This window comes from Podarcis bocagei, assembly GCF_964188305.1.
Source record: "Podarcis bocagei genome assembly, chromosome: 11".
Taxonomy (NCBI): Eukaryota; Metazoa; Chordata; class Lepidosauria; order Squamata; family Lacertidae; genus Podarcis; species Podarcis bocagei.
This window is the reverse complement of record NC_138136.1, coordinates 55,414,203-55,440,116: the sequence shown is the minus strand read 5'-3', so window position 1 is coordinate 55,440,116 and position 25,914 is coordinate 55,414,203. Positions and strand designations below refer to the sequence as shown.

General features: G+C 42.8%; 1 protein-coding gene and 1 long non-coding RNA gene across 7 annotated transcripts in view; both read right to left on the bottom strand.

Moving 5' to 3' along the window:
* Window positions 1-205: 205 nt before the first annotated feature.
* Window positions 206-25,914, bottom strand: part of DYM (dymeclin) — a 169,420-nt gene continuing 143,711 nt past the window's right edge. For all 6 annotated transcript variants that reach the window (XM_081212836.1, XM_081212841.1, XM_081212837.1 and 3 more), the window contains one exon: window positions 206-2,612. In XM_081212836.1, the coding sequence (XP_081068962.1) occupies window positions 2,463-2,612 (150 nt within the window). In that variant the 3' untranslated portion in view covers window positions 206-2,462. The remainder of the gene's footprint in view (window positions 2,613-25,914) is intronic.
* Window positions 17,149-23,303, bottom strand: LOC308597471. The gene is made up of 2 exons (XR_014013018.1): window positions 21,196-23,303; window positions 17,149-17,634 (listed from the first exon to the last, which is right to left on the bottom strand). It is a non-coding gene; the product is annotated as an uncharacterized lncRNA (long non-coding RNA).

The following is a 25,914-nucleotide window of genomic DNA, read 5'->3' as shown; positions in this document are numbered from 1 at the left end:
TACTGTTTGGATTGTTTTAATACTTTGTTGTTGCTCTTCTCTGTTTTGGGTAATTTGTAGAAGAAGGTTACACATTACATATATAGCCATTTTCTGGCACTGAACAGGGCCCTGATTTTGAAATATGATTTCGCTAGCGTTTGCCAAAGTGATAAATATTACAGGGGAAAGGGAAGGACTACAGAAAACGCAAAACACTGCAATGCATGGTGCTTTTCCATCCTTTTTATTACTACATGGTAACTTTTCCACACCAAGTACTGAAAAGGATTTCCAAAGATGGTAGTTTATAGATCTGGAGGACACAAAGGAGTATTGATGGATGTACCAGACTGCAGTCTCCAGGACATCAATAGACCTTCATAGTGCCTAAAAGAGTCAACCACACAAGGATTAAGTTCAGTATAAAACCATCTCCTGTCTTGGGCCTATTCTGCTGTTTCAGCAATGAATCATGGCTCCTCCAGTTCTAGGCTTGCTGACCCATATTTAAAATCTGAAAAGAAAGCTCAAGAGTAAAAATGCTTCTTGTCTTGTGACATTCAGCAGCTCAGTGTCATCAGGATGGGACAGCCTGAACTTCAATAACTTGCTTTCTTAATTGACCCTTGCAGACGGCACAAAGGAAACCCTTGTAATTTGGTTATATGATTGATTCCCTCCCAATCTGAAGACCTAGGCGGCCAGCAGGTCCTGCTAGGGATGTAATGGCGAGGATTTCCTGACTACTTTCAATAAGCGACAAGGCCAGAAAAATTAAGAGCGTTCAACGACTTTCAGCAGTAGATATCTCACTGTAGTTTAATCCAACTGTTCCAGGCAAGCCTCAGAATTTGTTAACTTAGAAGAACACTTTCAAAACATTGACTTTTCCCAAGATGTGCAGTCGTGCAGTCAACACTCCTTTATTTAAAGGTTGCAAAAAACATTACAAAGAATTCACCTTCCTTTGACTAATATATCAAAAACAAAGAAAAGCCCAAGCACAGCATAAAATCCTATTTACTCCTCTTTTCAATCACCTTCCAATTTTCTTAATGTTACACTGAAAACGTTGATAATTCAGTCTTCATATTGCCTCTTCCCCAAATCTGTGTCTGTGCAAAGTCCCATGAATTCATATGCTATGCATTTCTCTCTACATCTGCAATTTTAAATAAATATGACAAGGATTTTAAGTTCCAATTGTGCAGAATGCCATACAGGACCTTGCTTAAGGTGGAAGGCCACACGATTCTAACATTTGTCAGGAGGTTGTTTGTTTGTTTTAAAAAAGAGCAAAACATTCCACATAAAAAAAGAGGTGTGTCACCATCTCCCTCCAATACATAATAAAGTGTGCCACATTTACCATGCTGGGCAAGGTAATATACTAATGTATGTCATCAGTTCCTTTTTCACTGAAGCCTGGCATGCCGTTCTGTGCATTTGAAGGTAATCACCATAAGCCCACATTCCACGTGAAAAGTTTATATTAAACATTTCCCTCTATTCTCCCCCATTTGCTGGCAAACACAGCATTTGCCCATTCCCTTTAAACCAGGGAGAATGAAAAAGTATATTGTAGGACACTCTTTTTAAACATTCAGAAATGTATGCATAACTGCACATCTCTGGCAAAAACCTGAAAGTACAGTAGGCACACCTCTGTTCTGCTGAATTTTGATCGCTTTTCTGCACGCTTCCAAGGAGTCCATGAAAATGTGTAAAATACAACACCAAAACTCTGGAAATGAATGGGCATGATCCGGTGGGAGAATCACCTGCACAACCCTTATTGAGATGGATACATTTTTTATATTTATTTTTTGCAGATGGCACTCCTTGTGGGCTGCTCTTAATTCTGTTAAACTTTCATTAAGTATTAGTAGCCAGAAAGACAAGCTTTTAGTGCCTTATCAAAATCACGCTGAAAATCCTCCCTCATTGTAGGGGTCAACCTTCTCAAAATCAAGGATTTATCCTTCCTGCCTCAATACGAAATAGCATTAATGCTGTAATATTTTTAAATTGCATCAGTCAGACATTTCAATTCTATACAACGTTAAAGGGGGGAGATTGTTCTGATGAGCAAATGAGAAGCCCATAGCAACAACAAAAAAGTAATAATAATAAAAAAGTGAAGAACAACCAGAAAGCTTGAAGGAAACCAGCTTGCAAATGCTGACTTCTCAAATCAAAATACTTCCCCCCACTTTCCTGTTTTACATTTTTGTTCTCAGTTTTTAAAAAGCTGCTCGTTGCTAACATCTTGCTTTATCACCCCCAAGCTCAGAGCCGCTAGAAAAAAATCTCTTGGGGTTTTTTGTTTTTGTACAAATATATAAATAAAAGCATACAATCTTGTGAGAGTTCCCCTATTATTCTGGTTCCTAATAAGCCCCCTGAAAATGGCAGCGAGGCTGTACATTAGTAACAAACTTCCTGGGAGGGGATGGGCGGGCCATGTGGATGCCTCCCCTTCAGCCAGAATCCATAGTAAAGAGCTGGATGTCTTGTGGGCTCCAGTAAAGTGCCACTGCAGAATTGTACACGAGGGACCAGACGTAAGGGATGAAGAACTCCTCAGGTTGCTCCTCTTCCACGTATTTAAACTTCAGCTCTGGAAATTTCTGGAAAGGAAAGGACAAGCAGAGAATGAATGAATGCATGAAAGCCCGAGGGAGACCCGAGAAGTCGAATAATTTCTTGGTGAATGCAACAAGCGAGAAAGGAATTAATTCTTCAGGCCTAAAAGGAGCAAGTCGAGGAAGTCGTCAAGCTATTTGTTTTCTTGGAACACAGATCGGCTGCTCGATTCCAAGGTTCTTATGTTTTGTATCTACCCAATGTTCAGAACGCACATTCCAGTGGGAGAATGGCAATTATGCTGCCCTTTGTTCCTCGTAATACTTTCCCATAAAAGTTTATGGGGGGAGGTGGGAGGAGGAGAAGGCTGGCCTTGTGTCTCCTGCGTTGCTTCCGTTCTGCCCAGCCAGCTCCTTCCCTCCCTCTTGTCCAAAATGTATCAGTTGCAGAAGCACTCAATACCGCTGCTTGTATTAGCCTTTCGGAAGAAATGCATCAAGAATCTTCCTGCTGTGCTTCTCGCTGGGCCTGGGACCAGCACTCATTTTCTACAGTCCCTCCCCCTTGGTATTTATTCTGCAGCTACAGCCAAAACCAGGCTTCCTCAACCTAGTGTCCTCCAGATATCTGAACTACAAATCCCATCACTTCTGGCCAAGAGCCATGCAAGAGCCACACATGTTATTTCATGTTGGGATGCCCTTAAAGGGGAAAAACAAAAATTAATGAGCTCCCCCCCTTCCTTTCCTTTTTTTTTTTTACTGACTTCTAAATACTGCCTGTGTCAAGGGCTTGGCGGGAGTTCAGACAAAAGCCACATTTCAGCCATCAGTTCGAGCGAAGATAAAACACGTCCCACTTCGTTATTTATAATGATGTGGCCAAGGCTAAGTACAAACTGCTGCACTGTGACAGAAGGAGAGTGAGGTTGGCAAATAACAACGGGCAGTGAGAGAAGGCAAAGGCCCAGTAGAGAGAGTCAAGACTTGGTCTCCTGGGGGCTGGATCCCGTATTACCGAGTGGTCTTGGGCGAGCCGCTTCCTCTCACAAGTCCTCCAATTTATTGTGCTTCAATGAATTAGTTTTTCCTTTTTTGTTATTGCGAACTGCCTTGAGGTGTTCTTTTTTTTTATGAAGGGCGGTATTGAACTTTTAAAAAAATAATTTAATGTGGCCAGAGAGTCCTATCACCACCTTGTGCCGCCTTCTGCAGCTGCTGTGAGGGTGGGTGACACAGCGCTTGACAGACAAAAGCCTGCCACGCTGCGCCAGAGTTGCTTTTGAGTAAACATGCACAGGGGCCAGGATGTAAAAGTCAAGACCCAAAGACCAGCATGCAATCTGGATCTGCTGACTATATAAAAGAGGGTATCTATGGACACTTCTAAGTGTTCCATAAATTCCAATGGGAAAGATTTAGTCACATGCTGGATCGTTCCCTAAACAATGAAGCAAAGTGATAAAAATGTCTTCCTGTCAGATGAATACACATGAATACATTGTGGACGAACGGTGTGTGCACAAGTGTGTTTGTGTCATGACTAAATTAAGTCCCACTGGTTTCAATAGTCTAATTATGACAAAATCTGGATCTAACTCACAGATGACCTTCTGAGCAGGCTATCTGTTCTGATCCCCAAGAGGCCACCTTATATATTTCCAGGCAATTATCCTCTTTGTATTGATCAAGCCAGGTGCTGGCAGGTGCCAATGTTGGCATCTTGAGAGACAATGGAAGAGGGCACCATTAGGGGTAAAGTCAAAGTGCTGGTGAGTTTCAGTGACTGCTGTGACTCTAGAGACCAATACAGGGGCTCCCCCAGCAAGAAAGGCAACCCATACTTAACGCCAATAAGGTTGAGCTTCTAACTTGTAACTGCTGTTTCCTGTGATGTTTTTGCAGCATTAGCAGCACCCAAGTGACCTCTCCGGGACACAAGCCTGGGCAGGATACGTAGGAGTCCTGGGCTGCCCAGGCAACAAGACCTCACTGCAGGCAATCCAGTTTCACTGTCACATGAACTAACCCTGGAGGGAAAGCCCTCTTCTTGTGCCGCCTTTTCTCCAAAATGAAACTGCTCAGTCCATTCTAAGCCTGCTCACCCCATGCCCTTGTAACGCTAACATTATTTGCCTAAACAACCACAAGAAGTCCTGTCCTTCCTTCCCGAGAAAAGCTGAGTCTGAGCTGGTGGCTGGAACAGGACTATGTAGCTAGACGGGTCCAAAGTTTACCAGACTGTCTGAGCCACCGAGTCTGCGATAGAATGCAAAACCTCAGGAAGTCCCCATGAACAGATGCAAGAGCCGCAGTTTCACTGCTACTTTCGTGCATAACCCCCATAGGTGCCCAAAAGATCATGCAGATAGCAGGAGAAGATCATAACCCTTTGCTCCAGAGGGTTTAATGCTACTCAGAATCAGGAGGCCACTGCAGTACATTAAATATCAGCTTACAGCCTCCACCAAGGACCTCCTGCGCTTTGTAGTGCCCTCCTGCTTATCAGTATTTATATATTTAAAATATTTCTCTGCCATCCTTCCACCATTCAGCCTTCAAGACAGCTAGTGTAGAAATGCAGTTCAGGGTGTAGCAGGAACCCCCCCACCCCAATCATTCTGTTTGCACAAACTTCACACACACTCACACTCACACACTACACACGCCACATTTCTGTTATAAATTCATAGAAAATCAACCATACATCGGATTTGCACTGTTCCATTTTTTACTCCATGTGACAAGGACTATCAAAGGGGGTGCTTGGTTTCTGGTCAGCCATAATCTCTTCAGCATACCAGCACATCCACAGGAGCCCTGCCCAGTTGCTATGTCAACCCTGATAATCCCAAACAGAAGACAATCAGGATCACAAAGAACAGTGGATTCACCACAGGCTGAAACAAAGGACAATGATCAGATCTTCCCTCTGGGGGCAGGAAACTGCAAACTCCCCATTGTCACCTGGAAAGTACTCATGGGGAGGGGGAAAGGAGGAACCAGCCAGGTGACAGGACACTCAGGTTACCACCACAACTCCTCCCTCAACCCCTCCTTTCTGTAATGTATGCATGATGTCAACCCTTTCTGTCATGATGCATGATGTCAACCCCTCCTTTCTGTAATGTATGCATGATGTTTCTGGGGGTGGGCTTGACCTAGAGGAGGGGAATTTCAAAAGTTTTTATAAGGTCTTGCAGCCCATTGTTCTGGGTCTTTCCTCTCTCCTGCAAGTGAGGGGAACACCCTGATGCATCAGTTCAATAAAGGCCAAGCCTACAGGCTGCTGTTTGCTCCAAGTTATCCTGGTTGGTGTCTTTGTTTTGTCCAAGAGAGCCCTCGGATTTTTCCGTTAACAAGGGGGAGAAAATACAAAACAGATCAGAACAAAAACTGGACTGAAGTTAATTTTTTAAAACTTCACTGGATTAAAAGAGAAGCTCATTTAAATATCTATCTATCTATCCATCTATCTAACCTGATGCTGAAAAGAAAAGGAATAAAAGAAAAGAGGAGTAGGTCAACATCTCTGGGAAGAGAACAGCACAACTTGGGAGCCATGACTGAGAAGCCACACATCAAACCTCAAAAGGTGGGAGCACCAGAGCAGGGTGTCAGATGACCACCATAGCCAATGGGCAGATAGAATCATAGAGTTGGAATAGACCACAAGGGCCATCGAGTCCAACCCCCTGCCAAGCAGGAAACACCATCAGAGCACTCCTGACATATGGTTGTCAAGCCTCTGCTTAAAGACCTCCAAAGTAGGAGACTCCACCACACTCCTTGGCAGCAAATTCCACTGTCGAACAGCTCTTACTGTCAGGAAGTTCTTCCTAATGTTTAGGTGGAATCTTCTTTCTTGTAGTTTGGATCCATTGCTCCGTGTCCGCTTCTCTGGAGCAGCAGAAAACAACCTTTCTCCCTCCTCTATGTGACATCCTTTTATATATTTGAACATGGCTATCATATCACCCCTTAACCTCCTCTTCTCCAGGCTAAACATGCCCAGCTCCCTTAGCCGTTCCTCATAAGGCATCGTTTCCAGGCCTTTGACCATTTTGGTTGCCCTCCTCTGGACACGTTCCAGTTTGTCAGTGTCTTTCTTGAACTGTGGTGCCCAGAACTGGACACAGTACTCCAAGTGAGGTCTGACCAGAGCAGAATACAGTGGCACTATTACTTCCCTTGATCTAGATGCTATACTCCTATTGATGCATCCCAGAATTGCATTGGCTTTTTTAGCTGCCGCGTCACACTGTTGGCTCATGTCAAGTTTGTGGTCAACCAAGACTCCTAGATCCTTTTCACATGTACTGCTCTCAAGCCAGGTGTCACCCATCTTGTATTTGTGTCTCTCATTTTTTTTGCCCAAGTGCAATACTTTACATTTCTCCCTGTTAAAGTTCATCTTGTTTGTTTTGGCCCAGTTCTCTAATCTGTCAAGGTCGTTTTGAAGTGTGATCCTGTCCTCTGGGGTGTTAGCCACCCCTCCCAGTTTGGTGTCATCTGCAAATTTGATCAGGATGCCCTTGAGTCCATCATCCAAGTCGTTGATAAAGATGTTGAATAAGACAGAACCCTGTGGCACCCCACTAGTCACTCTTCTCCAGGATGAAGAGGAACCATTGATGAGCACCCTTTGGGTTCGGTCAGTCAGCCAGTTACAAATCCACTGAGATAGATATGGGAGAAAGTGGTTTCCAGGTAGCCTGGCCCTAGGCTGTTCAAGACTTTATAGGTCAACACCATCTCTTCAAATTGTGTCTGAAAACCAACTGGGAGCCACTGGAGATTTTTGAGCCATGGAGTGATATGTTCCTAGCACAAAAGCCATCCTTGTTGTGTCACATTGTGCTGGAGGTCTGATTCATCTAAGTTCAGGCTAGATCCTTCTGTGTAGTGGCACCTGTCTTGTGAAGCATGCTGTCCACTGATGTTAGATAATGGCCAATGTTGCTCACCTTTCGCCAGATGCCAAAAATATAACAACTACTACTACTACTTATTATTTTTACTCTGCCCATCTGGCTGGGCTTCCCCAACCACTCTGGGCAGCTTCCAACAAAATATTAAAATACAGTAATGCATCAAACATTAGAAGCTTCCCTAAACATATATATTCCCTAAATATATATTTCTACAGGCTTTCCCCCAGCTAGCATTGGATTTCTCTTTGAAAAACTTTTTATCAGCTTTGGTTTGTTGTTATTTATTGTTGTTATATACTATTATGATGTTTGGCACAGTTTGGTGGTCTAGAAATCTTTCAAATACAGTGGTACCTTGGGCTATAGACGCTTCAGGTTACAGACTCCACTAACCCAGAAATAGTACCTTGGGTAAAGAACTTTGCTTCTGGATGAGAACAGAAATTGTGCAGCGGTGGTGCGGCAGGCCCCATCAGCTAAAGTGGTATCTCAGGTTAAGAACAGTTTCAGGTTAAAAATGGACCTCCAGAATGAATTAAGTTCTTAACCTAAGGTACCACTGTAGATAAAATACAATGAAAGCAGTGAGTTCCAGTTAAGAACTCAGGTGCTGAATTTTTAATCAGATGGTGCTTCCAAACCATCTGTTTTTAGAGGCAGTTCCACATACAATCCATTGCAGTAATCTAATCTGGAAGTTACCAAGGCATTGGATAATTATGGCAAGATCATCTTTTTGCAGAAACAGACATAATAGTCTGGCCATGGCTGTTAAGTCGAAGGGGGGTTTAAATATGAGGCCAACGTCTAAAAACAGAAGAAGGTGCTAATGAACTTGCGAGGGACAGCTGGAACATGCTCCCTCTCCATGCCAATGTGCCTGTATGCTTGATGTGCCAATGTGCCTGTATGCTTGATGTTAGTGAGAAAGGGGTTGTACGTGCACAGGACTCGGACAGGGAAGCTTGACTATAGTTACTTACTAATCCTGAATATGCAGTGGTCAGTGGTCACAATCCTGCCACTTCTGTGTTCAGGAGGAACACATAATGGGTAGTTGGATTGTGTTCATCCCCATGGGGGATAAAGTGGTCATAAAAGCCGCTGCATCTTGTAGCTTTTTTTTGATATTCACATTTAAAAACGTATACTTTGAACATGACAAACTTGTGTGTACAGACCCATGTGTGTTGTGCTTTTGGCTAAAGCTCCCTACTGAGCTATGCACTTAGTGGCAAACACGTTACTGGGGATCACAAGGAGACGGTTGCTGTGCTCATATCCTGCTTATAGGCTTCCCTGGTGCACTTGGTTGGTCACAGTGGTAGCAGAGTACTGGACTAGGTAGGCCTTTGGTATTCCTATGTTCTTATGAGTTTATTACTGATCCTTATGTGGAATGGTCCCAAGATCCCATGTCTTTGATTTCCACTGTCCCGCTTTCTTTCAACTCTGAACAGTTAAGGCACCACAGTGAATCTCAGTACAACAGACAAGATGTGTTCACTGCTTTCAAGATGCTTATGCCCTTCTCTGCTACAACAGACAAATAATTCATGCTTTTATAAGGAGAAAGTTTAAGTGCCCTGGACAAACCTGTAATATTTTATTTACTTTCAATGGTTTCAATTTGTGCAAAACTAACTGAAAGCAATAAACTCAAACTTTTGCAAACAGCAAGCTGTTCCTTTGAAGGCTCATTCTCTTGCCCAGGCTGTCTGCAGTGGTGCTTGCCATTGTCTTTTCTGGAGTATTAGGCAAGTTGGAGATCCCCCTGAGCCTCACAAGTACACCCCCCTTTTCAGGTTCCACTGGCACTGTTTGCATTGCTTTCCTTTTGCTGCCGACAGAAAGTCGCCGCGACCTGCATCAGCTGAAAATGGGGATGTGATTCGGTTGAAGTGTCCACATGGTATGCAGCTGCAGAGTCTGCCTGATAGTATCTTTATGCCTTTTTTTGGACTTACAGAAGAGACATCAACTGTGGAAAAACTCACAGTCAAGAGAGACAAAGCAGACCAGTGGAAACTTACAGGGCAAAGCAAGTTCTGTCCCCTTTCATCTGCAGGCATGCCTTGACTATAAAGCTCATTAGAGCTTTAATGCTAAATGAGTTTAAAGAGCCAGCCTCGTGGGCATTTCTCACATATACACGGCACTCTCTTGCATTGCTCCCTAGAAGTTGCTTATGGCTCATAATGGTGCTCAGTGTGCCAGCCCGAGCTGTAGGTAGTTTTGGCACCATATCCTAGCATGGGAAGAAGCACAGCTTAGTAACAGAGCTAATCTTTGCATGCAGACTGTTTCAGGTTCAAACTCTGATCCACTGTGCAAAACTCATGCTATGGTGGAAAGGGCTATAAAATCAAGAACTCTCAAGCTGAAATCCTATTAATTGGATCACAGCAGCTGAGATCAATGGAACATGATCACAAATCCCAGACAAGAGATTATTTAGGTAATATGCAGTTCCCTCAATGTTCAGCAGCAACTTCATGAGAACTCCTAGGACTATATCCTAATAATAATAATAATAATAAAATTTATTTATATCCCGCCCTCCCCAGCCGAAGCCGGGCTCAGGGCGGCTAACAACAATAAAACAGTACAAAAGTACAGCATAAACAACATTCTAAAATCATTCATTATAAAATTAATTAATTCAAGCCACTGGCAACCATTGGGCCAGAGCTCCGCGAAGATTGCCGAGGGAGGGAGTCAGGCTGTGCCCTGGCCAAAGGCCTGGTGGAACAGCTCTGTCTTGCAGGCCCTGCGGAAAGATGTCAAGTCCTAAAACCCCACATGAGAATTTGCCAATTGTGATAGTTACTGGCCTGGCTTTTGAACTTGGCACCCAGTTCACAAGACTACAACTAGTCTGGGAATGCAAATAAACAAGTCTTCTCCAAAGTGTGACAAGCCATCTCATGAAAGTTATATGGAGGTAGTCCAACTAAAGAAACAAATTGCAGATCTGCTGCTTATTTGTGTGGATAACAGTATCAAATCTTGTAAGAAATTTAACACCACGCATCTCTCCTACAAAACGCGCACACATATGGGAAAGGGTATTTCATTTATGTATCAAGTAAGGAACTGGTTTTAAGAAAATGTCCTGTACCAAACTGACTTGGTTTGGTTCTTTTAGTCCCACAGAAGAAACATCTGGAATTAGAACAGTATTTAAGACCTTACCCCATCAAACAGATCCCTGGTTAAAAATAATAATCAGTTAATTATACAAGGCCACTTTCAACTATAGTAGAGGGTATAATGATAATTTGCAAGGTATGACTCAGTTTCTCTGCTAGTATGAGAAGTGCTAACTAACCCCAAACCAGAGGGAAAAAGGACAAAGGAGGGAAGAAGACAATAAATAATTTCCACTCCCATTTAATATCAGCCAAACCCCTTTTGTATATTTTAGGAATTAATATTGGATAAGTATGTGATGCAGCTATTTATAGCAATGCACATGCTTTAGTTATATTTGTCAAGTTACAGACATGAAACAATTGGAAAGGAGTCTAGTGCTATGAATTTCCCCCCCTTTTTTTACAGTGTGCCGTCTAAATTATGTCTTTGGGCTGCATTTTCAAGATGGCAGAGAAGACATTAACAAGAGAGGCAGACTGCGGGTGAAAAAACACACAAGGTTTAGCTTGTTACGTCCATGTTGGTCTTACAGAACTAAAGTCAAGAGTAGTTTAAGATGAAAGGTCACAATTGCTGCAATTCAATGGACACTTGAATGGCATGCAATGAGATTTACTTCTGTTTAGCCAGGCACAGGATCAGACTGTTGATAGAAAAGGTAACACATGCTTTTTAGTGCCATTTATTTCAATGGGAGAGTTAAAGCACATTACTTTCCTTTGTCCCACTGAAACTGATAGGAGTAAAAAGTGTTTCAGTTTGGCTGGAACATGCTGAAATGAAACGCCTCATTCAGCTCTTCTTCAGACAAGAAATAGATGAGAATAATCATAACAGAGAATAGTGTGCTGCTTGTTTCATCTCTGAAGGGCAACAAAAAATGATCTGCAAAAAAAAATCACTCTTATATCTGCTCCAACTCACAAGGCGGAGATATGTACATAAAACACAATTCCATTTCCTAGATCATGAGCAAATGAACTTTAAAAATGCACAAAATTCTGCAGGATGCAGACTGGGAAGACATACAAGGCAGTCCAATAACAGAGATCACCTTTGCTACTCTGTGTGCCCTTCATATTCTGGGACAAATATGGATAAAAGCCCTTTCTAAACAAAAGCATGGAAAGTAGAATTACGTGCTTATGTAACGGAGACTAAAGTGTACACAATCTGGGAAATGGAGAAAGAGGTGTTAACACCACACAATATTCATTTGGGTCCATGGGGGCAACTCCCTGAAATAAATAGGTGCTTTGTCTTTTTATGTAGGGAATTACGTGGGCATGAAGAATGATTTCATAATGGGATTAGACAGACAAGGGAGGGTTATGCACTACGTGACAGAAATGGTTGACGAGGAAACTGTTTCAAGGCAGACATATTGGGAAACAACTGAGGAAAATGACAAGATCCCTCTAAACAAGCAAGCAATAAACTACTGACTAAAAAACAACAACCATAAAACGGTTCTACTTCCTGACCTTGCTAAAGCATTTGTGACCCCATTTAAGCATACAAAGTGATTGACTGCTCAGACAGATAAGTAAAATCCCTTTGTATGTTTCTGAGTTTGGGGAATTAAAAACTGAAAAACAGAATAATCCCCAGACCTGCATTAACGCAGTCATTGCATATTGTCATCTTGCCCTGCCATACAAAAGGAGATGAGCCTATTAGGGAGCTACTGGGGACAACCCTCACCAACACGAAATGGACATCAATTGCTTCCTGGTGAGGGATTTGAAGAGGACACATATCAGCTGGAGGCTATTTTTGGACATGCCATGAAAGCATTGCATGAGCTTTAGAGCTAAAACATCGTCTTATTTCATTTAAATATGAAAAACTTTACAAGGTAGATGATGATTAGTGCCTTAACCTGTACATTAAGCACCTGAAGCGCCAAAGAGAGCAATGGCAAAACAAATTCTCTGCCTGCACCAAGTCCCAGTTTCAATCACTGGTGTCTCTTAAGTTTAAAGGACCACAGGGAGCAGAGGAGGAAAAGACCTGTGCCTGAGACCCTGGAGAACCTCCCTCCCTATCAGAGTAGACACCCTATGCTCATAGAATCACAGAATTATAGAATTGGAAGCTAACCCCAAGGCTCATATAATCCAACTCCCTGCAGTCACAACCAAAACATCCCTGACACATACTCATCCAAGGGCTGTACTTTCCCAGAAATACCACATGCTATAAACTTGAGCACAAATATTTTGCCCAAAATGGCACCAAAAAGCAAGCACATTTTGCTTGCTCAAGTGACAGTACAGTGAACAAGCCCCATGAAAACCAAGCATGGGCATTTTTGCCTCCTTTGCAAAACAAAGTTCTATGACAATGTGCTGACTTTCTCCCATAGAACTATTACTAAGTAAAACTCTTAACAATTTTGTTGAGATGAACCTCCACTTCATTGCTTGTAAACTTGGCTGGTGACCCCTTTGCCAGCCCAATCCATTGCTTCTGTGCACACATGAAGTTCCACCAAGAACTGTATATGAAACAGTCTTTGGTACTGGATGATGGAATAGTCCTAGGATGCATGGAGCTCCATCCATGATACTTGAATACGGACAGTTATAGATTGTTGTATGTTGTATGAAAATTATTATTTCAGAAATTTGAATTCAACCCAATGACCATCTCTCTATAAACCTCTCGACTCAATGCCTAAAATAACTTCATTAAAAAACAGGAATATTTACAATAATATTTACATTACCAAATAAAGTTATTTTAGGTTCTGGAGACATGTCTGACATTAAATGCTACTGATCAACTGTTTTAAAATAGTTTTCCCTTTTTGGGACATTATTAAATATCCATATTCACTTTCTGTTATGTAACAATTTAAATTTCTCTTCCATTTGTTTTAAAAGAAAAAAGTAGTTGCTCGTGATTTAGCAAGAAAATATAATTTTACTTGTAAGGTAAAAAGTAGAGGGCCCAATAATCCAACTATCAACATTTGATTCTACGCATTGGTAGGAATATTTAACTTTTAAGTTGCATAATGTTATGTCTCACCTAAAATACTGAAAAATAAATGGTTAAAAAACTTCCACTTTAACTACCAAGTCATCATAGGAAATTTCATAGTTATCAGTCATGAAACTGTTTTTGTATCCAAATAAAAAGATTCCATAGGTTCTATTTTTCACCACTGCTTATTTGTTCGCTATAAAATATTAGTGTTAAAATGGGTTAAGCCTAGGCTAAAAAACGATTCATGCTGTTTAGAGAGCAAAATGTTTCAATATTACATAGCTCATCTCTGGAGGCAGAGTAAATCAAGTATCTCATTCCAACATATTCTTGTCCCACCATAGCAATCTTAATGATTTACAGCAATCAAAAAGAGAAACCAATTTCACTGCATAATAATACTGGGACTAAGGCTATGTCTGTATTACATACTGAAGCCAGTTTTTAAATTCATTGGTAAACTGTTTAGATGATTTCCTCTGGGAGAACCTTTATCGTTGTAGTCTTATGAGGATTCTAAAAATGCTCACCCAGATCTCTAGCCTTGGGACTGAGTCATGGGACTGAAACTGCCTTGGTCGCACTGGTTGATGATCTCCGGCGGGCTAGGGACAAAGGTGAGAGCTGTTTCCTAGTTCTGCTGGATCTCTCAGCGGCGTTTGATACCATCGACCATAGCATCCTTCTGGACCGTCTTGAGGGGCTGGGAGCTGGGGGCACTGTTATACAGTGGTTCCGCTCCTTCCTCCTGGGCCGTGTTCAGAAAGTGGTGGGGGGGGGATGAGTGTTCAGACCCTTGGGCCCTCACTTGTGGGGTGCCTCAGGGTTCTGTCCTCTCCCCCATGCTTTTTAACATCTATATGAAGCCGCTGGGAGAGATCATCAGGAGGTTTGGGCTGGGTGTTCATCAGTATGCGGATGACACCCAGCTCTACCTCTCTTTTAAATCAGAACCAGTGAAGGCGGTGAAGGTCCTGTGTGAGTGTCTGGAGGCGGTTGGAGGATGGATGGCGGCTAACAGATTGAGGTTGAATCCTGACAAGACAGAAGTACTGTTTTTGGGGGACAGGAGGCGGGCAGGTGTGGAGGATTCCCTGGTCCTGAATGGGGTAACTGTGCCCCTGAAGGACCAGGTGCGCAGCCTGGGAGTCATTTTGGACTCACAGCTGTCCATGGAGGCACAGGTCAAATCTGTGTCCAGGGCAGCTGTTTACCAGCTCCATCTGGTACGTAGGCTGAGACCCTATCTGCCTGCGGACTGTCTCGCCAGAGTGGTGCATGCTCTGGTTATCTCCCGCTTGGACTACTGCAATGCGCTCTACGTGGGGCTACCTTTGAAGGTGACGCGGAAACTACAACTAATCCAGAATGCGGCAGCTAGACTGGTGACTGGGAGCGGCCGCCGAGACCATATAACACCGGTCTTGAAAGACCTGCATTGGCTCCCAGTACGTTTCCGAGCACAATTCAAAGTGTTGGTGCTGACCTTTAAAGCCCTAAACGGCCTCGGTCCAGTATACCTGAAGGAGCGTCTCCACCCCCATCAGTCTGCCCGGACGCTGAGGTCCAGCGCCGAGGGCCTTCTGGCGGTTCCCTCACTGCGAGAAGCAAAGCTACAGGGAACCAGGCAGAGGGCCTTCTCGGTAGTGGCGCCCGCCCTGTGGAACGCCCTTCCAGCAGATGTCAAAGCGATAAACAACTACCTGACATTCAGGAGACATCTTAAGGCAGCCCTGTTCAGGGAAGTTTTTAACGTGTGACATTTTACTGTATTTTTGGTTTTTATGGAAGCCGCCCAGAGTGGCTGGGGAGGCCCAGCCAGATGGGCGGGGTATAAATAATAAATTATTATTATTATTATTATTATTATTGTCTGGAACAATAACGCTAAGATCCCTTATTTGAAAATCATAGTGTTTAAATAGGCTTAAAGCCAGTTACAACTAGTAGTGTAGACATGCCCCAGCTAACTATAGAAGTGAGAGGAGGCCACTTTGTAATCTACTTGAAAACGATGGAAACGATGCCTTATGAGGAACGGCTAAGGGAGCTGGGCATGTTTAGCCTGGAGAAGAGGAGGTTAAGGGGTGATATGATAGCCATGTTCAAATATATAAAAGGATGTCATATAGAGGAGGGAGAAAGGTTGTTTTCTGCTGCTCCAGAGAAGCGGACACGGAGCAATGGATCCAAACTACAAGAAAGAAGATTCCACCTAAACATTAGGAAGAACTTCCTGACAGTAAGAGCTGTTCGACAGTGGAATTTGCTGCCAAGGAGTGTGGTGGAGTCTCCTTTGGAGGTCTTTAAGCAGAGGCTTGACAACCATATGTCAGGAGTGCTCTGATGGTGTTTCCTGCTTGGCAGGGGGTTGGACTCGATGGCCCTTGTGGTCTATTCTGACTCTATGATTCTATGAAACCTTCAGACATAAATTGAATTATGCATACATAAAATGACAACATGTTACACTGGGATCCAGGCTTTCAAACATTTTTAACAGCAGAAAGTTCCTGATTGGATCTAGGAATTGTGTAAACAGATACTGAAGAAACTGCTATCGAAGATCCACAGCATATTGAAGTAAAGCAGTGTTAGAAACACAGGTATACAAGCCAGTCGCCGACCTTAAACCTAGGTTATGGGCGCAACAACAGAATGTCTAGGCACTCTTTTTTATAACAAGAACCCAGTTTAAATCTGAAATCTTAGGCTCAGTACTGTGCCCAGAGCTCAGAAACTGCTCACGCTAATGAAATTCCCTGTCACAACTTGCACCTTGAACGATGGGCGTTCCGAATACTGAGGTCAAGGTATGCAAAATGGAAATTGGTCCTAATTAACACACACTCCTTCCGCATCCCCAATGCAATCTCCTTTCATATTCTCTGCCTCAAGAACCAGAAGATTTATGAAAATTTCCATGTTACAACGGAAATGGGGAAAGACGTGGTGGTGGTGTTCATTCTTATTTGTCCCCACCATTCTCTGAGTTGTACAGTATGAACCAGCACTTGGCTTCGGTGTAGCCAGGGATGGTTCCAGTTTCACCACATTTAAACTGCAGAGATTAAGCAGACGGGGCTCCTAAAAGGTGAAAAACCCCTTCCTTGTTTAAAAATAGACTTCTGCGTTTTTGGTTTCACAAAAATCCTTTTCATGCGGAGAGTGGCAAAAGGAATGGCAGCATGAGTCAGCCTGCATGCTTTTCTAAAGAAGAGGCTCCAGACATGCTTTCACCCAAAACTGGTGCAAAGCAATGATATCATTGCAAAAAGGCCTAAGGAGCCAGAAAGGACAAAGCTGTGGGCAAGCGGGGGTAAAGGTCACACCCAGCACACCAGTGCCCATTACCACATCTGGTCTGTTTCAGGAGCTGGAAGGCAATGGGGTCTCTCTCTCTCTCCACATCTGCCCAGCCACCTCCAGAGCAAAAGCCCCAAAACTCTTTCCCAAGCCCATCCCTCCCAACAGACTGGTTCCTAATGGAAACAGAACTCCATAGATGCAGCTAAAACCGTTCATCAACCCCTGTCCTGTGACCTCTTATGTACGGTGCCTGAAGGCATGTAACACCCCCTCTCTATTTTTGCTTATGGAAATGGGGGTGGCATAGCTTTGGCAAAACAAGTGTCCAGCTGTGGCAATAAGTTTCTTAATAAAGTTCTTGATTTTGTACGTTTTAGTCTGAGAAAGCCAGACCTGTAAATATTACAAAATGATAACAATCGCTTAAGAACAAGAGACAGACTTACTGTCACCAGCTGTTAACTTTCTGATCAGGGCAGCCTAGGAAGTGGGTCCTTATCTGTCTTAGTTCAGGACATGCTGACTAACACCCCTATTGAAGCAGCAGACCTTTGGCTCCACAATCTTTGTGTATTGGAAAATGTACGTGGCTGCCTGACATTACTCCCTTCTTAAGTAACTGAAGGTCTCAGAAGTGTTCAGAGAACTGTAATCCGGGTGGAGAAGGCCAGACACTGAAACGGGAGAAAAATCAAATTCATATCCCTGTTCAGAGAAATGAAGATGTATTGCAACAGCAAAGTCTCTGAAAGTTCAACTGTTCCAGGACAGAAAAAGGAAGAAAGAAAAGTGGAGACAGGCGAATAGTGATGGAGTAAGAACATGCATCACACCCTGGGTGGAACGGGTTTAGTTATTTGCTTAAAGATGACTGCATCTTTCCAGAGCCACAGTGTGGAGAGTCATGGGGTGCTAACAAGGTGGCTTACGGGTGGCTTGCTCTACCTCTGTATCTCCCCATCGCGGCCCACTGAAAGCCCAGATAAGGGGAGCTCAGCTGCCTTTAGCAACTCCATTATATCTTTCTATGGCTTTCTGGCGCGGCTGATCAGGAGTGCTGGATCACAACTGAATAACTTGAGAGGCGTTCATGAGATAGCTTGAGTGCCTCTGCTCATTCCTATGGCTACTGGGAGTTTGCAGCCCAAGATGTAGCTAGTTAATTAAAATCAGTATGTGAAGTTCAGTCCCCTCAAACTGGTCCGTCCCCCCCCCCCCCCCGCACAATATCTGCACCTTAAGAGTTGCCAGGTCAGAGCAGTACAGTAGTGATACCTCTGGTTACGTACGTAATTCGTTCTGGAGGTCCGTTCTTAAGCTGAAACTGTTCTTAACCTGAAGCATCACTTTAGCTAATGGGGCCTCCCGCTACCTCTGCGCCACTGCTGCACGATTTCTGTTCTCATCCTGAAGCAAAGTTCTTAACCCGAGGTACTATATCTGGGTTAGCGAAGTCTGTAACCTGAAGCGTATTTAACCCGAGGTACCACTGTACAGTGAATGCAGTATTCCCCCATCACGGTCCATACTTGTGGCCCAGCAGCACTATGTCCCTGTGGCTCCCTGCCCTACAACCTTCAGGTTCCCAACCGTCCCTTGTCTGCTCATTTCCTTCACACCACTTGTGTACAGCCATTTGTGTGAAGTTTTGCCCTCATCAGAGGCTCTTCAGTTCTTCTACCTCATGACTCCACCATGCATTTGTTTCGTTCAGATCCTTGCTTTCCCTTTTATTTAGCTCCAATCGGAACTATTGCTGCTGTCTAGGATGCGGGACAAGATTTCCCTTTTGTCTGATGCAGCAGGGCTCTTCTTCTCTACCCGATATCTTGATCACAACACCTCCATTCCCTACCTCCCATCTCCTGCAAGCCTCATTCTTCTATCTTTCCTTCAGGCACCTCAATTTTAGTAGGCAGTCTGCTCCCTTCCTGCTTCTAGGACTCCTTGCCCCTTGGCTTGCCAGGACATATGCCCAGTCTTCAATTTCTCCCTGTGTGGTCTTAAGTCTGAGCCAAACTGACAATGTTCTCTCCCCTTTCAAAAGCTGGGCTGCAATACTGCTTAGCTCCCTGAGCAATTGAGCATGCCAACTCACAAGCGCAATCAATCGGCACCAGATGTGCCACCACAAGAACAATATCAATTATTATTGCATTTGTATCCTGACCTTACTCCAAAGAGCTCAGAGTAGCACACATGGGGTTCTGTGATGTTATTATCCTCACATACACAAAGTGGTGTGCTGAGCAGATGGAAAATACAAGACGACAAGCAACTTTAAACCATGATTTCCCTACTGCATTTATGGAAGTTCAAATCATGATGCAAGTGCTTAATTATGGTTAATACAAAAAAAAGTTTGCTATGGTGTCTAAATTAATATTTGATTCTCCACACTAGGGTTTCCCAAACTTGGCTCTCCAGCTGTTTTTGGACTACAATTCACATCAACCCTGACCGCTGGACCTGCTAACTATAGATGATGGGAGTTGTAGTCCAACAACAGCCAGAGACCTAAGTTTGGGAAACCCTGCACTACACCAATCTGTCTTTCTTCCTAGGGAAGGGAAGACAGATTCTTGCCTTTATCTTCCTGGGATCAGCTCTGAGGAAATGGACAGCTTTTTTTCTTGGTACTTCAGACCTTGATCAGTGTGCATTTGAGGCTGCTACAAAAGATTCTGGGAATGTTTGGATTATGCTGCTATGAAGTAGACCAGTGACAAATAACTTTCTATTAAGTTTCTGTATGACCCAGGTCCTGCAGCCTCTGAGATGACTCAGTGTCTGGCCATGAAAAGGGACTCGATGTGGGCAAGCCTAAACGAAACTGAATGCCAACAAGACTGAAGTAATGATGAGCTCTCTGTATGTTTTGCTCTCCCTTTCCAAGCAGTGAAAAGATCATGATAAGTTCATGGTCAGTTGTTTTTGGAAAACGATGCACTGGGATTTTCTTTGCTATTTGAAGACAGTTTGGAAACTTCAGCTGGTGCAGATTTCAGTGGCTGGGTTGTTCACCAGGGCAAGATGGTTTGAGCATGGAAGCTACATTGGCTGCCAATTAGTTTCTGGGCCCAACTCAAAGTGCTGGTTTTGACCTATAAAGCCTTAAACAACAGAGGACCGCAGTATGAACCAACCTGCAATCATCATCTGAGGCCCTTCTTGTGTGCCTCCACTGCGAGAGGTCCAAAGGTTGGCAACACAAGTATGGGCCTTTTCTGTGGTGGCTCCCCACTTGTGGAATGCTCTCCTCAGGAAGTCTTGCCTGGTGCTTTTCTTACATATCTTTAGATGCCTAGAAAAACATACTTCTTCTCCCTGGCCTGTGTGTGTGTGGAGTGGGGTGTCATTGTTTTTGTTAGTTACTATGGTACTGTATGTATTTTTGTGTTTTTATCGCCCTGTGATCCTCAGATGAAGGGCAGTGTAGAAATTTAAAAGACAAACACACACACACACACACACACACACACACACTTTTTACAAATCAGACGGTTTGGGAAAGAAGAACAGGGATGCATCAGTGAGGCCATGCAAGTCTCAAATCAGAATCAAGGATAGGTCTCCAGAATTCAACTAACTCAGAGAACATTAGATTACTTTTGCTGCATGCTATTAGCTTCTAGCATTCATCACAGGCAATACCACTCCTTTCTTAGCTACAAACTGTGAGTATGACTTTCAGGACAACGACATGCATCCCAAGTGGCTGAACAAATGTTACAAGTTACAAGTTTGCTAGCCTACTGCAGAGAGGCATCACAACCAATAATGCTCACTTTCCACTGGTTATTCAGAGTTGTAAGCATGGTAGTCATTGTTCTTACAATTCAAGATGGTGGTATAACCAGCTGAATAATTAGACAATGAGGATTGCATGCCATGGTCCGAGAAAGAGAGTTTCGGGCAATGCAAATCCATTCTCTGAAGCAGGGAAAGCCTAGTTACAATATACCATGTGGAGCAGCCTGTCAACTGAGCTGTATTCAGCAAATCACTTCACTAGGTTCCATTTCTGTCTTCTTTGCTGTTATCCAAGACTGAAAGATCTACTGTGGACCTTGCCAGCATAACACTCTGTATATCTTGCTGGTTTAGTGATTTGCTTGCCTTGCTGGTTCACCAGACTGCTTGTCTACCTGTTGGCCCAATAACCTCGGATTCCCTCCTGCTTTGACATGCCTTGCCCAATCTGCAAGACCCAGCCCTACAAGGATTACACTCACTTTGACCCCATAAGGAACTTTACAAGGACTGTCACCCGACTGGAGAAGTCTTAACTGAATAATTGATTAATCAGTCAAATCTGCCTATGAATAAAAATAGGAAAGGAAAAAAGGCATTCGTTATTTGTTTTTAGATGATGCCAGCATGTGTCACAGCAGCCTCCATCTTAAAAGGCTGAATCCGCCCTTCTGGGGGTAGAGAGAAGGGAGTCAGCACCTGCCTTCTTTTGAAAGTGGCTTGTCTGAAAAATAACTAAAAACTGCTGCCTGATTAATTTGGGGGCACATTTTAAGTCATTAAACCACTAATTGCGACTCCACAAATCCAAGGGAGGATACTTGGCATTACACAGAGTCCTCACTCAAGATCCCCATGAAAAGTGTCTGAGGGAAGGTTGCACTGAGATTTGGGGCAGGCAGCAGAAATAGGAGACAACTGCATTCTTTCTGCCTGTTTCATAGGCCATCATAACGAGACACTCCACAATTCTCCCCAAGTCCCTTGGCATGAACAAATGTCTACGTCCAGAGGTACGGTCATGGCAGTATAAAGCACAACTAATGGCTGGAACTGAAGCAAACTAAAGTCTGTGGCTCTCCAGTTCTAAACCTTTGTGCAATTGACTCCCATTCCTGATTGCGTTGCTTAGGAAAGAAAATTTCCCACTGGATTCTGCCTTCTTTAAAAAATACAAAGGGAGGTTTTATTGTGATATATGACAAGACCTATGGGCCATATCACCTATGCAGCTTTGCAAGGAAATAGGAGGAAACCTCAGTCCTTTGATGGCTGAGGATGTTTCCCTTCCTTAAAGACATAAGTCTATCACTTAAAAGCCCTCAAAAGAAAAGGTCATTTGCCTCTACTTCCTTTGCCCTGGTGTGCTCGAGGTTGGAAGTTCTACCTCAATCAAGTCTGGCCACTTTGGAATAGTTCCAATCTGTTACCAAGCCAACGGTACTTTCTGATTCTCATGTTATTAAAGGGGGGAAATACCTAAATTACCTTTGAAAAGAGACATGGTTTGAATGATCAGGTGGCTGTACTGAGCGAGAATACTTTTGTGAAACCTACAGACCCAAGTTATTATCTACACAAAACATAACACGGCAAGCAGTTACCTTTAATAATTTTGAAATTGAGACACCATGTTCCAAGCCTGAACAAAATTCAATACCCTAAAACCATTCCTCATTTTGTGCATTTACCTTTCATTCCACTGTAATTTACAGTGACATTGTTATTGCTTTTCGCCATAATTTCCCTTGAATCGCTGCATGATCAAAAGTACTTGCTTAATAAAACCCAGGGCTGGAGAACCAAGTTTTTCTAAATTGCAATAGGCTGAACTAATTTTTATAATGTGTAGAACCTAAATCCATTTGCTCAAAATTGTTGCATGTTCCCCTGTGTTCCGAAAAAGTCAGATAACGACCCTCTTGTCATTATGCAAGATCGAAAGAAGGGTTTAGTGACACTTAAAATCACCCCCCTCCTAAAAAAATGCTCGACCAATCAATGCAAGATAATGTATAATTATTTAATACTTTGTAGAATGGCTGGAAGTGGTGATATTGGGGGTGTGCTATCATCCCCCTAATCAAAATTCTCAGAGAGATCTTGAGAAGAATGAATTCAAGTAAGCATCTAAAAGAGGAAATGTAGTGCTGTAATGGTGACTTCAACTATTATCATATAGACTGGCTATATGTGTGTTCCAGACATGACGAAGAGGTGAAAAATTCTAGACACCCTGAAGGACTGTGTCCTAGGGCAGCTGATCTTGGAACCAGAGGGGCAAGGATGCTGGACTTAATTTTGAGTGGCATCTAGAACCTGGTGCAAGCCGTTAATTGAGAGCAGATACCATAGTGCTATTAAGCTAAACATACATGGATGAATCCAAATTAAAATTGAATGCGTGTTTTGTTCTTACACCTGAAAAGTTTTACTTCTAGTGCGTAGAAGAGCCTGCCATGCTTCTGTAGGAGTTGTTGCTCTGGGCTTGCCTCCTGGTTGGAAAAAGGAAGGGTGAGAGCAAAAACCCATGCACAGATGCAATAGGCAGTCTCTTCTGATGGAGGACTGTTCCACTGTATTTCTGCATTTGGAGTGACTATGTGGTTTAATCACCTCACAGCAGAGTAAAAGTCATTCACCCACAGCAGAAATACCATGGGCAACCTTGGTACTTTGGGCTCACCAAATCCCTCAAGTGTGTTCAGAAGTAATTCATTGTAATATGAGGATCCATAACAATAGAAGAAGAAGAACATGGCCCCATGCAGGAATTATAGGGTAATTTGGGTACAAAACAATGAATTTACTGGCTGACTTGGTATCTGAGCCAGAGCTGCCAGATACATAATGATGATCTTTAAAAATGGAGCTATTTACATGAAGCCTCACAAGGGTGTTGTGTAAATAAGGGCAGTTAAAAGCAAAATGAACCCCAAGATTTACAGAAATTTTATAATAATAAAATCCAATTCTAACAGAAAGCAAGCTAAACAGAAACCACTTTCGGCTTGACAAAACTGAGGTATAAAGGTGGGGTTGGAAGAAGGCGGTGTGACCTTTTTGTGCTTTGGATGAAAGCTTCTCATCTCCAGGAATTCTGCTATTAATTTTTTTCTTCAAATAAAGGGAAGAAGCTATACTAACAAGGCTTGTAATTTTGTTTTTAGCAGCTGTGGCGGCTTTGAAAACATGATTTTATAGAATTCTTGACAATGTCAGTGATTAACTGTTACCCAGGAAGACCGAATCACTTATTTAGCCTTTATTTTAAATGGCTTCATCCCTGTAGGGTCTAGACAATGAGCAAGGCCACTAGTTTGGCACCAGACAAGGACTGGTCTTGTGAGACTCTGTAAATCTCAGAAACTGCAAACTAGACAGCCAAACATCCCCAGCAGGTCACAGGGTAGCTGATTGCAGAAGCAAATGTTAGGAAGATGGGCTGAAGTATACAGACAGAGGATGAGATTCTTAAACTATCCACTGAGTCATCCCTAATAAACAAGAGAAAACAACTACAACATGGCTATAAAGTATATTGATTTTTGGATCATATCACATACCAGATGAAAACTAATTAAGGGTGGTTTTTCGCAAAATTTGGGGAATTCATGTGAGCTGGCATTATGAAAATGATAAGATACAAGCTAAAATTTGAACCCCTAATACTACTATTAGTTACATTAAGGAAGAAGCTAGAAGTTGTTCCTGTAAGTAGTTGGCAAAACACACAAAACTGACAAAAAAAGTTATTTAAAAAAAACAGATGGGGAGATAATGCAATAAATTAGGATTCAGCATGGAAACAGGGAGAAGTCAAATAAAGACAAAACTCCAGCCCTCTCCAGGTGTTACTCATATGAAAAAGATCCACATCACATGGCAATGGACCCACCCATTTCGCCCTGCCCTCAAAGTTGCCCCTGCTGCCACCATCTTGTGGCAAATGTTCTTAAGTGGACAAGTACTCTATGCATGGAGGCTCCTCAGACATTTAGGGGTCTAAACTGCACATTTGTAAGCGTATGCTTCAAAGATCTTAGGTATATACACAGGTCATGCAGACCTATTCCAACAGTCTCATGTCCATGCTGTGCTTTAAGACAATAAAAGATGCACATCTTTTAATCCAGGCATTCGGAAATATAACTCTCATGAGCAAATACTGCCACATTATAAATGGTGCAGGCCTGCATAAAATCAGGCTGGCTGCAAATTTATACATGTGTGTGCTCCTGAAGAATACCACTCTCTTTATGTATTTAGTACTACGAAACAGTTCCCAAACAGAAAATAATGTGTATGGAAGTGGACATTAATGCATAGAATTCATTACAAATGGGTTTATACTCTTTATACTCTTCACCTAGACCTTGGCTGTCTGATACCCGATGCCCGTTTAAATTTGTTGACCCCCCCCTTATGTATTTTTTTAACTGTAATTTTATGTTGCGAACTTCCTTGAGATCTATGGGTGAATGGCAGTCTGCAAATGTAACAAATAATAATCACCATCACCTCAGCTAATACCATTTTTATAAAAGCAGTGATTTTTAGAAAATTCGAGACTCATGTTTGCAATTTTTTTAAAAAAATGAATTTCATAATTAATTATATCCATTTTTACATGGATATCCTAGTGGTCATGACCAGGTCTACGCCTGCTTTAGGTTAGCAGTGCTGCAGAATCAGGGGCGTCCAGACTGTTTACTGGATCCCTTGTAAAACAGCATTATAAAATTCAGCGTAACTGAGAATATCTGTAGGCTAAAAAGCAACCACGGATCTCTTTCCCCCCCACTCTCCAAATGATGAAAATGACAATGGTTACTGAATGTACATCTCCCAACAACCTGTGTCCCTGTTAGAGAGACAAATGCCTCTTTGAGAGACCTGGGCATCACCTAGTAGCAGACATTCCAGCACCTGAATGATTTCCCTCTCACCTGGTCATTACAAGAACTGCAACTGTAAGAACCTGTGTGCGAGCTTGTTCTTTTTTATTCCTCCCTCCACATCCTTTTGTATCTGTGTGTCATGACTTTTAAATTGTCAAGCTGAGGGCAGGGATTGTCCTACCACTGATTTTTGTAAGCCACTTAAAGCTTCTTTGGCTGAAGAGTGAGGTAAAAATTATTAAATCAAGCACACAGCTACAACAAATTGTCTCGCCTCACCCCACAAACATATAAACAAGA